Source organism: Agelaius phoeniceus, chromosome 38, assembly GCF_051311805.1.
Source record: "Agelaius phoeniceus isolate bAgePho1 chromosome 38, bAgePho1.hap1, whole genome shotgun sequence".
NCBI lineage: Eukaryota > Metazoa > Chordata > Aves > Passeriformes > Icteridae > Agelaius > Agelaius phoeniceus.
In genome coordinates, this window is record NC_135304.1 from 1551657 (window position 1) to 1565859 (window position 14203).

A 14203-nucleotide genomic window follows, 5' to 3' on the forward strand; every position below is an offset into this window, starting at 1 on the left:
AAATGTTTGGTTTTAGAGGAGTTCATTGTCCCCATTTAGGGGGTGCTGTCCCCATTTAGGGGGTTGCTGTCCCCATTTATGGGGTCCCCATTTAGGGGGGTGCTGTCCCCATTTATGGGGTCCCCATTTATGGGGTGCTATCCCCATTTAGGGGGTGCTGCCCCCATTTATGGGTGCTGTCCCCATTCAGGGGGGTGCTGTCCCCATTTATGGGGTCCCCATTTATGGGGTGCTGTCCCCACCCAGGGGGTGCTGTCCTCATTTAGGGGGTGCTGTCCCCATTTATGGGGTGCTGTGCCCACTCAGGGGGTGCTGTGCCCCTTTAGGGGGTGCTGTCCCCATTTATGGGGTGCTGTGCCCCTTTAGGGGGTGCTGTGCCCATTTAGGGGGTGCTGTCCCCATTTATGGGGTGCTGTGCCCATTTAGGGGGTGCTGTCCTCATTTAGGGGGTGCTGTCCCCATTTAGGGGGGACTGTGCCCAGTTCTGGGGTTCTCAGTGCTGGTGATGGAGGAGAGGAGGCACAAGTGTCACCCATGGGCACAGGTGGCTCTCAGGTGGCCCTGGCTGTCCCTGGGCTGTCCCGAGCACAGTGTCCCCTCATGGGTGGTGACAGAGGAGGGTGGCTCTGAGGCCACCTGCAAGGACCGGGGCTGTCCTGGGTGTCCCTGGCTGTCCCCAGCTGTCCCTGGGGTATCCCTGGCTGTCCCCAGCTGTCCCCAAGCGCTGTGTCCCCTCTCAGGTGGTGATGGAGGAGGGTGGCTGTGAGGCCACCTGCAAGAACTGGCAGTGGCCTTGGTGTCCCTGGCTGGCTCTGGCCTCTGGGTGTCTCTGGGTGTCCTGGGTCACTCTGGGCTGTCCTGTGTGTCCCTGTGTGTCCCTGTGTGTCCCTGTGTGTCCCTGAGCACCGTGTCCCCTCCCAGGTGGTGATGGAGGAGGGTGGCTATGAGGCATCTGCAAGGATCGATGGTGGCTGTGGTGGCTCTGGCTGTCCCTGGGTCACTCTGGGCTGTCCCTGGGTGTCCTGGGTCACTCTGGGCTGTCCCTGGGTGTCCCTGGGTCACTCTGGGCAGTCCCTGGCTGTCCCCAGCTGTCCCCAAGCACTGTGTCCCCTCCAGGTGGTGATGGAGGAGGGTGGCTACGAGGCCATCTGCAAGACCGATGGTGGGCTGTGGGTGGCTCCGGCTTGTCCCTGGCTGTCCCCGGCTGTCCCTGGGTGTCCCTGGGTCACTCTGGGCTGTCCCTGTCCCCAAGCACTCTGTCCCCTCCCAGGTGGTGATGGAGGAGGGTGGCTGTGAGGCCATCTGCAAGGACTGATGGTGGCTGTGGGTGGCTCTGGCTGTCCCTGGGTCACTCTGGGCTGTCCCTGGCTGTCCCTGGGCTGTCCCTGGGCTGTCCCTGGGCTGTCCCTGGGCTGTCCCTGGGCCTGGCTGGGGCTGTCCCTGGGCTGTCCCCAAGCGCTGTGTCCCCTCCCAGGTGGTGATGGAGGAGGGTGGCTGTGAGGCCATCTGCAAGGACTGATGGTGGCTGTCGGTGGCTCTGGCTGTCCCTGGGTCACTCTGGGCTGTCCCTGGGTCACTGGGCTGTCCCTGGCTGTCCCTGGGTCACTCTGGGCTGTCCCTGGCTGTCCCTGGGCTGTCCCTGAGCACTCTGTCCCCTCCCAGGTGGTGATGGAGGAGGGTGGCTGTGAGGCCACCTGCAAGGACCAGGGCTGTCCCTGGGTGACTCTGGGCTGTCCCTGGGTCACTCTGGGCTGTCCCTGTGTGTCCCTGGGTCACTCTGGGCTGTCCCTGGCTGTCCCTGGGCTGTCCCTGAGCACTCTGTCCCCTCCCAGGTGGTGATGGAGGAGGGTGGCTACGAGGCCACCTGCAAGGACCGATGGTGGCTGTGGCTGTCCCTGGCTGTCCCTGGGCTGTCCCCGGCTGTCCCTGGGTCACTCTGGGCTGTCCCTGGCTGTCCCTGGCTGTCCCTGGGTCACTCTGGGCTGTCCCTGGCTGTCCCTGTGTGTCCCTGTGTGTCCCTGGGCTGTCCCTGAGCACTCTGTCCCCTCCCAGGTGGTGATGGAGGAGGGTGGCTACGAGGCCATCTGCAAGGACCAGGGCTGTCCCTGGCTGTCCCTGGGCTGTCCTGGGTCACTCTGGGCTGTCCCTGTGTGTCCCTGGGCTGTCCCTGAGCACTCTGTCCCCTCCCAGGTGGTGATGGAGGAGGGTGGCTCCGAGGCCATCTGCAAGGACCGGGGCTGTCCCCAGCTGTCCCTGGTCACTCTGGGCTGTCCCTGGCTGTCCCTGGGTCACTCTGGGCTGTCCCTGGCTGTCCCTGGCTGTCCCTGGCTGTCCCTGTGTGTCCCTGGGCTGTCCCTGAGCACTCTGTCCCCTACCAGGTGGTGATGGAGGGAGGTGGCTACGAGGCCATCTGCAAGGATCGCCGGTGGGCGCGGGTGGCTGTGGCTGTCCCGGGCTGTCCCTGGGTCACTCTGGGCTGTCCCTGGCTGTCCTGGGCTGTCCCTGGGCTGTCCCCAAGCACTCTGTCCCCTCCCAGGTGGTGATGGAGGAGGGTGGCTACGAGGCCATCTGCAAGGATCGCCGGTGGGGCGCGGGTTGCCCAGCGCCTCTCGTACCCCTCGGGCAAGAACATCGGCTCCTTGCTGCGGGCGCACTACGAGCGCATCATCTACCCTACGAGATGTACCAGTCTGGGGCCAACCTGGTGGTGAGTGCAGGGCTTTTTTGGGGGGCAAGAAAGCTTTTGGGGGCACCCCAAACCACGCTGAGGTGTCCCCTCATCCTGTCCCTCCAGCAGTGCCACGCGCGGCCCTTCGAGAGCGAGGAGAAGGACAGGGAGTACAAACCCCACAGCATCCCCCTGCGCCAGTCCGTGCAGCCCTCCAAGTTCAACAGCTACGGCCGGCGTGCCAAGCGCCTGCAGCAGGAGGTGGGCACCCCTAAAGCCTCCTGAACCCCCCCTTTGGCACCCCTAAATCTCCATTTTGGGATCCCCAAATCCCCCCCTGACGCCGCTGTCCCACAGGCCCGAGCCCACCGAGGAGGACATCGAGAAGAACCCCGAGCTGAAGAAGCTGCAGATTTATGGGGCCGGGCCCAAAATGTTGGGGTTGGGCTGGTGGCCAAGGATAAGACCATGAGGAAGAAAGGTATTGGGGGACCCCCCCTCCTTATCTTGGGGTGCAGGGGTTGTTGGGACCTCTTAAATCTTTCTGGGAGCCTCTGTGGGTTTTTTGGGTATTTTGGTTTTAAATTCTGGCGTACCCCCCAGCACCCCCCAATCTCCCAGCACCCGCAATCCCCCATTACCCCCCAATTACCCTGCTACCCCCAAACCCCCCAGCACCCCCAATTGTTCTGTTACCCCAAACCCCCCCAGCACCCCCCAATCTCCCAGCACCCCGCAATCCCCCAGCACCCCCCAATTTCCCTGCTACCCCCAAACCCCCCCGTAACCCCAATCCCCCATTACCCCAATCCCCATCCTGCTACCCCCAAATCTCTCAGCACCCCCCAATTGTTCTGTGACCCCCAAACCTCCCAGTACCCCCAATTATCCTGCTACCCCCCAATTATCCTGCTACCCCCCAAAACCCCCAAACCTCTCAGTACCCCCCCAACTGTCCTGCTACCCCCAAACCCCCAAGTAACCCCCAATCCCCCATTACCCCCCCAATTTCCCTGCTACCCCAAACCCCCCAGTAACCCCCAATTGTTCTGTGACCCCCCAATCTCCCAGTACCCCCCAAACCCGCCCAGTACCCCCCAATTGTTCTGTACCCCCCAATTACCCTGCTAACCCCAAACCCCCCAGTACCCCCCAAACCCCAGTAACCCCCAATCCCCCAGCACCCCCCACCCCCCACCACCCCAATTTCCCTGCTACCCCCAAACCCCCCCAGTAATCCCCAATCTCCCAATACCCCCCAATTGTCCTGCTACCCCCCCAAACCCCCAAACCTCTCAGTACCCCTCAATTGTTCTGTGACCCCCAAACCCCCCAGCACCCCCCAACCCCCCATTACCCCCCAATCCCCCATTACCCCCCAATTACCCTGCTACCCCCCAAACCTCCCAGCACCCCCTAATCCCCCATCATCCCCAATTACCCAGCTACCCCCCACCCCCCCAGTAACCCCTAAATCTGCCAATACCCCCCAATTGTTCTGTTAACCCCAATTTCCCTGCTACCCCCCAATTTTCCTGCTACCCCCAACCCCCCAGTACCCCCCAATCTCCCAATACCCCCAATTTTCCTGCTACCCCCCAAACCCCCCAGCACCCTCCACTTGTTCTGTGACCCCAAACCTCCCAGCACCCCCCAATCCCCCATCACCCCCAATTACCCAGCTACCCCCCAAACCCCAAACCTGTCAGTACCCCCCAATTGTTCTCTGACCCCCAAATCTCCCAGTACCCCCCCAACCCCCCAATTGTTCTGTTACCCCCAAACCCCCCAGTACCCCCAATCCCCATTACCCCCAATTTTCCTGCTACCCCCAAACCCCCAGTAGCCCCCAATTGTCCTGCAAACCCCCAATCTCCCAGTACCCCCCAATCTCTTGGTAACCCCCAATTGTCCTGCTACCCCATAATTGTTCTGTGAGCCCCAAACCCCCCAGTACCCCCCCAATCTCTCAGTACCCCCCAATTGTCCTGCTACCCCCCCAATTGTTCTGCTACCCCCCAGTTGTTCTGTTACCCCCCAAATCTCCCCAGTAACCCCCAATTGTTTTTACCCCCCAACCTCTCAGTACCCCCCAATTCCCCAGCTACCCCCAATTTCCCTGCTACCCTCAAAACCCCCCAGTACCCCCCCAATTGTTCTGTTACCCCAAACCCCCCAGCACCCCGCAATCCCCCAGCACCCCCCAATTCCCCAGCTACCCCCAATTCCCCAGCTACCCCCAAACCCCCCAGTACCCCCCAATTATTCTATGACCCCCAAACCCCCCAGTACCCCCCAACCCCCCCAATAACCCCATTCCCCCCTCCCTGCAGACAAGGACGGCCCCGAGTGTCCCCCCACGGTGGTGGTGAAGGAGGAGCCTCCGGGGGAGCCCCGGGGGTCCCCGATATCCCCAGGGGGGGCTCGGGAGGAGCTGCGCCACAGCCCCGAGCCCTGCACCAAGATGACGATGAGGCTGCGCCGCAGCCACAGCAGCAGCCAGTTCGTGAGTGGGGGTCACCGGGGTGGGGAACCCCAAATCCCCACAGGGTTAGGGGCTTGGGGTGGGCTTTTATTGGGGTTTTTTTGGGGTTTTTTTTGGGGGGTTTTTTTGCATTTTTTGGGGGTTTTTTAGTCGTTTTTTTGGGGGTTTTTTGGTTTTTTGGGTTTTTTTGGGGGGTTTTTTTGGGTTTTTTTTTTTGCTTTTTTGGGGTTTTTTTAGTCGCTTTTTGGGGTTTTTTTTGGTTTTTTTGGGTTTTTTTTTGGGTTTTTTTTTGGGTTTTTGGGGGTTTTTTTTTGCATTTTTTGGGGGTTTTTTAGTCGTTTTTTTGGGAGGTTTTTGGAAGGTTTTTTTGGGGTTTTTTTTTTTGTTGGGTTTTTTGGGGGGGTGTTTTGTTTTTTTGGGTTTTTTGGGGGTTTTTTCTGTGTTTTTTTGGGTTTTTTTTAGATTTTTTGGTTTTTTTTTTGGTTTTTTTTAGGGTTTTTTTTGCATTTTTGGGGGGTTTTTTTGCATTTTTTGGGGGTTTTTTAGTCGTTTTTTTGGGGGTTTTTGGGTTTTTTGGGGTTTTTTTGGGGGTTTTTTTTGGGGTTTTTTGGGTTTTTGGGGTTTTTTTGGGGGTTTTTTTTGGGTTTTTTGGGTTTTTTTGAGTTTTTTTTTTGCATTTTTGGGGGGTTTTTTAGTCGTTTTTTTGGGGTTTTTTTGGGAGGTTTTTTGAAGGTTTTTTGGGGTTTTTTTTTTTGGTTCGGGTTTTTTGGGGGGGGCGTTTTGTTTTTTTGGGTTCACCAAGATGACGATGAGGCTGCGCCGCAGCCACAGCAGCAGCCAGTTCGTGAGTGGGGGTCACCGGGATGGGGAACCCCAAATCCCCGCAGGGTTAGGGGGCCTGGGGTGGGCTTTTATTGGGGGTTTTTTTTTGGGGGGGTTTTGAGGTTTTTTTGGGGTTTTTTTGTTTTTTTTTTTTTGGGTCTTTTGGTGGTTTTTAGTTGTTTTTTGGGTTTTTTTTGGGGTTTTTTTTGGCTTTTTTTGGGGTTTTTTTGGGTCATTTGGTGGTTTTTTAGTCGTTTTTTTGGGGTTTTTTGGGGGGTTTTTTTTTGGTTTTTTTTTGCTTTTCTGGAGGTTTTTTGGGGCTTTTATGGGGTTTTTTTTTTGGTTTTTTGGGGTTTTTTGGGGGTCTTTTGGGGGTTTTTTAGTCGTTTTTTTGGGGTTTTTTGGGTTTTTTTTTTTGGGAGGTTTTTTGAAGGTTTTTTTGGGTTTTTTTTTGGTTTGGGTTTTTTGGGGGGCGTTTTGTTTTTTTGGGTTCACCAAGATGACGATGAGGCTGCGCCGCAGCCACAGCAGCAGCCAGTTCGTGAGTGGGGGGTCACCGGGGTGGGGAACCCCAAATCCCCACAGGGTTAGGGGGCTTGGGGTGGGCTTTTATTGGGGTTTTGTTGGGGGGGAGGTTTGGGGTTTTTTTTTGGGTTTTTTTTTGCATTTTTGGGGTTTTTTTTTTCATTTTTTGGGGGTTTTTTAGTCGTTTTTTTGGGGGTTTTTAGTCGTTTTTTTTTGGGGTTTTTTTTGGCTTTTTTTGGGGGTTTTTTTGGGTCATTTGGTGGTTTTTTAGTCATTTTTTGGGGTTTTTTGGAGGGTTTTTTTTGGTTTTTTTTTTGCTTTTCTGGGGTTTTTTTGGGGCTTTTCTGGGTTTTTTTTTTTTTTTTGGGGTTTTTTTGGGGTCTTTTGGTGGTTTTTTAGTCGTTTTTGGGGGTTTTTTTGGGGTTTTTTTTGCATTTTTGGGTTTTTTTTTTTCATTTTTTCGGGTTTTTTAGTCGTTTTTTTGGGAGATTTTTTGAAGGTTTTTTTGGGGTTTTTTTTTTTGGTTTGGGGTTTTTTGGGGGGGCGTTTTGTTTTTTTGGGTTCACCAAGATGACGATGAGGCTGCGCCGCAGCCACAGCAGCAGCCAGTTCGTGAGTGGGGGTCACCGGGTGTGGGGAACCCCAAATCCCACAGGGTTAGGGGGCTTGGGGTGGGCTTTTATTGGGGTTTTTTTTTTGGGGGGTTTTGAGGGGTTTTTGGGGGTTTTTTGGGGTTTTTTTGGGGGATTTTTTTTGGTTTTTTTTTTGTTTTTTGGGGTTTTTTTGGGGGGGTTTTTTGGGTTTTTTGGGGGTTTTTTGGGATTTTTTGGGGTTTTTTTGGGTTTTTTTTCAGTTTTTAGGGCTGTTTTTTTTAGCGGACCCTCTCCCAGTTGAAATTCTAAATTTCAATTCCATTCAATTTCAATTCGATTCAATTTCAATTCCGTTCAATTTTAATTCGATTCAATTTTAATTCAATTTTAATTCCATTCAATTTTAATTCCATTCAATTTCAATTCCATTCAATTTCAATTCCATTCAATTTTAATTCCATTCAATTTTTCCCTTGACCTATTTCTACCCCATCTCTCTTTACTCCCCCAAATTAAAATTAAAATTAAAAAATTGAATTTAAATATCCCCCAAACCAGCCCAAAACCAACAGCACACCCCCACCAAATAACCTAAAATACCCCCATAAATCCAATTTATTTGGGTTTAAATTAGGTCAAAAATTCCATCCCAAAAGCCCCAAATCCCCTTTTCCCGGCCTTTTCCAGGTGGATTCCTACGTGTGCCGCATCTGCTCGCGCGGTGACGAGGACGACAAGCTGCTGCTGTGTGACGGCTGCGATGACAACTACCACATCTTCTGCCTGCTGCCACCCCTGCCCGAGATCCCCAAGGGCATCTGGCGCTGCCCCAAATGCGTCATGGCGGTGAGGGGACACCCTGGGGACACCGCGGGGACACCCTGGGACACCCTGGGGACACCGCGGGGACACCCTGGGGACATCCTGGGACACCCCGGGGACACCGCGGGGACATCCTGGGGACAGCCTGGGACACCCTGGGGACAGCCTGGGACACCGCGGGGACACCCCGGGGACACTGCGGGGACGCCCTGGGACAACCCGTGGGGACACCCTGGGACACCCTGGGGACATCCTGGGGACACCCTGGGGACACCCCGGGGACATCCTGGGGACACCGCGGGGACATTCCTGGGACACCCTGGGGACACCGCAGGGACACCCTGGGGACACCCTGGGGACACCCTGGGGACACCACGGGGACATCCCGGGGACATCCTGGGACACCCTGGGGACACCGCAGGGACACCCTGGGGACATACTGGGACACCCTGGGGACACCGCGGGGGACACCCTGGGGACACCGCGGGGACAGCCCGGGGACACCCTAGGGACACCCTGGGGACATCCTGGGACACCGCGGGGACACCCTGGGGACACCGCGGGGACACCCTGGGGACACCCTGGGGACACTCTGGGGACACCCTGGGGACACCGCGGGGACACCCCGGGGACACCCTGGGGACACTGCGGGGACACCCCGGGGACACCCCGGGGACACTCTGGGGACACCGCGGGGACACCCCGGGGACACCCTGGGGACACCCTGGGGCACCCTGGGGCCACCGCGGGGACATCCTGGGACACCCTGGGGACACCCTGGGGACACCCTGGGGACACCCTGGGACACCCTGGGGACACCCTGGGACACCCTGGGGACACCACGGGGACACCCTGGGGACACCACGGGGACACCCTGGGGACACCCGGGGACACCCTGGGGACACCGCGGGGACACCCTGGGGACACCCTGGGACACTGCAGGGACACCCCGGGGACACCGCGGGGACACCCTGGGGACACCGCGGAGACACCCTGGGGACATCCTGGGACATCCTGGGGACACCCTGGGGGACTTCCCGGGGACATCCTGGGGACACCCTGGGGACTTCCCGGGGACATCCTGGGACAACCCTGGGGACATCCTGGGGACAACCCTGGGACACCCTGGGACACTGCGGGGACACCGCGGGGACACCGTGGGGACACCCCGGGGACACCCTGGGGACACCGCGGGGACACCCTGGGACACCCTGGGGACACCCCGGGACACCGCAGGGACACCCTGGGGACACCGCAGGGACACCCTGGGGACATCCTGGGACACCCCGGGGACACCCCGGGGACACCCCGGGGACACCGCGGGGACATCCTGGGACACCCTGGGGACACCCTGGGGACACCCCGGGGACACCCTGGGGACACCCTGGGGACATCCTGGGACACCCTGGGGACACCGCGGGGACACCCTGGGACACCCTGGGACACCGCGGGGACACCCTGGGGACACCCTGGGGACACCGCAGGGACATCCCGGGGACATCCTGGGGACACCGCGGGGACACCCTGGGGACACCCTGGGGACAGCCTGGGGACACCACGGGTGGGGCGGGGAATCAGCTCCCGTTGGGTGCTGTGCTGTGAGGGGAGGGGTCTGGGTGTGATCTGTGGGGTGGGGACCCCCTGATGTGTGGGGTTAGGGTCACCCTGAGCTGTGGGTTGGGGACCCCCATCTCTGGGTTTAGGGTCACCCTGATCTGTGGGGTTAGGGTCACCCCAGAGTGGGGCTGGGAATCTCCTCCCATTGGGTGCTGTGCTGTGCTGTGAGGGGATCTGGGTGTGATTTGTGGGGTGGGGGGTCCCAGATCACATCCGGGGCTGTTGTGGGGCTTGGGACACCCTGATGTGTGGGTTTAAGGACCCTCTGAATGTGTGGGTTTAGGACACCACCCTGATGTGTGGGGTTAGGGACCCCCTGATCTGTGGGGCTGGCAATCATCTCCCATTGGGTGCTGTTCTGTGAGGGGGGGATCTGGGTCTGATTGTGTGGGGTGGGGGCTCCCAGATCCCATCCAGGTCTGTTTGTGGGGCTGGGGACACCCATGTGTGGGTTTAGGGTCATCCTGATCTGGGGTTTAGGGACCCCCTGATCTTTAGGGACCCCTGTGGGGTTGGGACCAGACTCCCCTTGGGTGCTGTCCTGTGCTCTGAGGGGGGTCTGGGTGTGATTGAAGGATGGGGGCTCCCAGATTCCATCCAGGTCTGTTTGTGGGGCTGGGACCCCCTGATCTGTGGGGTTGGGACCCCCTGATCTGTGGGGTTAGGGACACCCATCTGTGGGTTTAGGGGTCACCCTGATGTGTGGGGTTGGGGACCCCCTGATCTGTGGGACTGGAACCAGACCCCCCCTTGGGTGCTGTCCTGGCTTTCAGGGGCCTCTGAGTTCCTCTGATGTGTGGGGTGGGGGCTCCCAGATCCATCCGGGTCTGTTTGTGGGGCTGGGGATCCCCTGATCTGTGGGGTTAGGGTCACCCTGACCTGTGGGGTTGGGACCCCCTGATCTGTGGGGTTTAGAGACCCCCTGATGTGTGGGGCTGGGGACCCCCTGATCTGTGGGGTTAGGGACCCCCTGAGCTGCTTTCTGTGGGGGTCCCCAAGTACCTGGAGCTGTCCCAATGACTCCTCCCAGTGTCCCCAAGCCCCCTGACCCCTCCTAATGTCCCCTGACCCTTTCCTGGTGTCCCCAGTGACCACTCCCAGAGTCCCCAAGCCCCCTGACCCCTCCTTGTGTCCCCTGACCCTTTCCTGGTGTCCCCAAGTCCCCCTGATCCCCAGTGTCCCCAGTGACCCCTCCTGGTGTCCCCTGACCCCTCCCAGTGTCCCAGTGACCGCTCCCAGTGTCCCCAAACCCCCTGACCCCTGGTGTCCCCAGTGAGCCCTCCTTGTGTCCCCTGCCCCCTCCTTGTGTCCCCTGACCCTTTCCTTGTGTCCCCTGACCCTTTCCTGCTGTCCCCTGACTCCCCCTGGTGTCCCCCAAGCCCTTTGACCCCTCCCAGTGTCCCAGTGACCCCTCCCAGTGTCCCCAATGACCTCTCCCAGTGTCCCCAAGCCCTTTGACCCCTCCCAGTGTCCCCAGTGACCTCGTCCCAGTGTCCCCAAGCCCTTTGACCCCTCCCAGTGTCCCCCAGTGTCCCTCTCCCGGTGTCCCCAGTGACCCCTCCCAGTGTCCCCAAGCCCTTTGACCCCTCCCAGTGTCCCCAGTGACCCCTCCCAGTGTCCCCAGTGACGCCCTCCCAGTGTCCCCAAGCCCCCCTGATGTCCCCGGTGTCCCCCCAGGAGTGCAAGCGGCCCCCCGGAGGCGTTTGTTTCGAGCAGGCCACGCGGGAGTACACGCTGCAGAGCTTTGGGGAGATGGCCGACGCCTTCAAGGCCGACTACTTCAACATGCCCGTCCATGTGAGCCCCCCAAAACCTGCCTGGATCCCCCAAAACCCGCCTGGATCTCCCCAGAACCCCCTGGATACCCCAGAACCCCCCCTGGATGCCCCCAAAACCCCCCAGACTCTCCTGAGCCCCCCAGACTCCCTTGGGCTCCCCTCCCTTTGGGGACATGGGTGAGGCCTTCAAGGCTGATTAGTTCAGTGTGCCCGTCCATGTGAGCACCCCAAAATCCCCCCGGGACTCCCAAAACCCCCTGGGTACCCCCCAAAACCCCCTGGATATCCCCAAAACCTCCCAGACTCCCTTGGGCTCCTTCTCCCTTTGGGGACATGGGTGAGCCTTCAAGGCTGATTAGTTCAGTGTGCCCGTGCATGTGAGCCCCCCCAAAACCTGCCTGGATCCCCCCAAAACCCCCTGGATACCCCAAAACCCCCCTGGATACCCCCAGAACCCCCTGGATCCCCCCAGAACCCCCTGGATCCCCCCAGAACCCCTGGATCCCCCAAAAACCTCCCAGGCTCCCTGAGCCCCCCAGACTCCCCTGAGCTCCTCTCCCTTTGGGGTCATGGGTGATGCCTTCAAGGGTGACTGCTTCAACATGCCTGTCCATGTGAGCACCCCAAAACCTGCCTGGATACGCCCCAAAACTCCCTGGAACCCCCAAAACTCCCCCGGACCCCAAAAATATCCCTGGGTCCCCAAAACCTCCAGACTCCCCTGAGCCCCCCAGACTCCATTGGGCTCCTCTCCCTTTGGGACATGGGTGATGCCTTCAAGGCTGATTAGTTCAGTGTGCCCGTGCATGTGAGCCCCCCAAAACCTGCCTGGATCCCCCCAGAACCCCCTGGATCCCCCCAAAACCCCCCTGGATCCCCCCAAAACCTCCCAGGTTCCCCTGAGCCCCCCAGAGTCCCTGAGCTCCCCTCCTTTTGGGGAGGTGGGGTGATGCCTTCAAGGCCGACTGCTCCAATGTTCCCCTCAATCTGAGCCCCCCAAAACCCACATGGATACCCCCCAAAACCCCCCTGGATACCCCCAAACCTCCCCGGGTCTCCCAAAACCTCCCAGGCTCCCCTGAGCCCCCCCAGACTCCATTGGGCTCCCCTCCCTTTGGGGACATGGGTGAGGCCTTCAAGGCTGATTAGTTCAGTGTGCCCGTCCATGTGAGCCCCCCAAAACCCGCCTGGATACCCCCCAAAACCCCTGGATACCCCCCAGAACCTCCTGGATCCCCCCAGAACCCCTGGATCCCCCCAGAACTCCCCCGGACCCCAAAAGCCTCCCAGGCTCTCCTGAGCCCCCCAGACTCCCCTGAGCTCCTCTCCCCTTTGGGTACATGGGTGAGGCCTTCAAGGCTGACTGCTTCAACAATGCCCGTCCATGTGAGCACCCCAAAACCTGCCTGGAACACCCCCAAAAACCCCCTGGAACCCCCCAAACCTCCCCAGGTCTCCCCAAAACCTCCCAGGTTCCCCTGAGCCCCCCAGACTCCCCTGAGCTCCCCTCCCTTTGGGGACATGGGTGAGGCCTTCAAGGCTGACTGCTCCAATGTTCCCCTCAATCTGAGCCCCCCAAAACCTGCCTGGATACCCCCCCAAAACCCCCTCGGACCCCAAAAAACATTCCCTGGGTCCCCCCAAAACCTCCCAGACTCTCCTGAGCCCCCCAGACTCCCTTGGGCTCCCCTCCCTTTGGGGTCATGGGTGATGCCTTCAAGGCTGGTTAGTTCAGTGTGCCCATCCATGTGAGCCCCCCAAAACCTGCCTGGATACCCAAAAACCTGCCTGGATCCCCCAAAACCCCCTGGATCTCCCCAGAACCCCCTGGATCCCCCCAGAACCCCCTGGATACCCCAGAACTCCCCTGGATCCCCCCAAAAGCCTCCCCAGGCTCTCCTGAGCCCCCCAGACTCCCTGAGCTCCTCTCCCTTTGGGTACATGGGGTGATGCCTTCAAGGCTGACTGCTCCAATGTTCCCCTCAATCTGAGCCCCACCAAAACCTGCCTGGATACCCCCCAAAACCCCTCCAGGTCTCCCCCAGACACCCCTAAAATCATCCAGGACCCCTTGAAGATCCTTGGCTCCCCCAAATCCCTTCCTGACCCCTCCTGACGCCCCTGCCCGCTGATGGGGCCCACAGAGCTGGTGGAGGAGGAGTTCTGGTGCCTGGTGACCGGCTCCAAAATCCCCCAAGAAAACCCCAAAATGCCCCCAAATCCCCCCAAAATGCCCCCAAATCCCCCAAAATGCCTCAGAATTCCCACAAAATGCCCCCAAATCCCCTCCTGACGCCCCCTGCCCGCAGATGGTGCCCACAGAGCTGGTGGAGAAGGAGTTCTGGCACCTGGTGACCAGCCCCCAAAATCCCTTCAGAATGCCCCCCAAAACCCCCAAAATGCCCCCAAATCCCCCCAAAATACCCCCCAAATCCCCTTAAAGTGCCCCAGAATCCCCCCAAAATGCCCCCAAATCCCCTCCTGATGCCCCCTGCCCGCAGATGGTGCCCATGGAGCTGGTGGAGAAGGAGTTCTGGCACCTGGTGACCAGCCCCTAAATCCCCCAAGAAAACCCCAAAATCCCCCCAATAACCCCCAAAATGCCCCAGAATCCCCCAAAATGCCCCAGATCCCCCCAAAATGCCCCCAAATCCCCACAAAAGCCCCCAAATCCTTCCCAATCCCTCCTGACACCCCCTGCCCGCAGATGGTGCCCACGGAGCTGGTGGAGGAGGAGTTCTGGTACCTGGTGACCGGCTCCAAAATCCCCCTAAAATGCCCCCCCCAAATGCCCCCAAATCCCCCCAAAATGCCCCCAAATCCTCCCAGAAACCCCAAATCCCCCCAAAATGCCCCAAAATCCCCCCAAAATGCCCCAAATGCCCCCAAAATG

General features: G+C 59.1%; 1 protein-coding gene across 1 annotated transcript in view; it reads left to right on the plus strand.

Annotated features, from left to right (window-relative positions):
* Positions 1-2540: 2540 nt before the first annotated feature.
* The window catches only part of LOC129134614 (lysine-specific demethylase 5C-like), a 63621-nt gene continuing 51958 nt past the window's right edge, over positions 2541-14203 (plus strand). The window contains 7 exon segments of the mRNA XM_077172550.1: positions 2541-2707; positions 2795-2928; positions 3026-3108; positions 3111-3149; positions 5002-5174; positions 7781-7939; positions 11210-11329. Of these exon segments, the coding sequence (XP_077028665.1) occupies positions 2543-2707; positions 2795-2928; positions 3026-3108; positions 3111-3149; positions 5002-5174; positions 7781-7939; positions 11210-11329 (873 nt within the window). The 5' untranslated portion in view covers positions 2541-2542.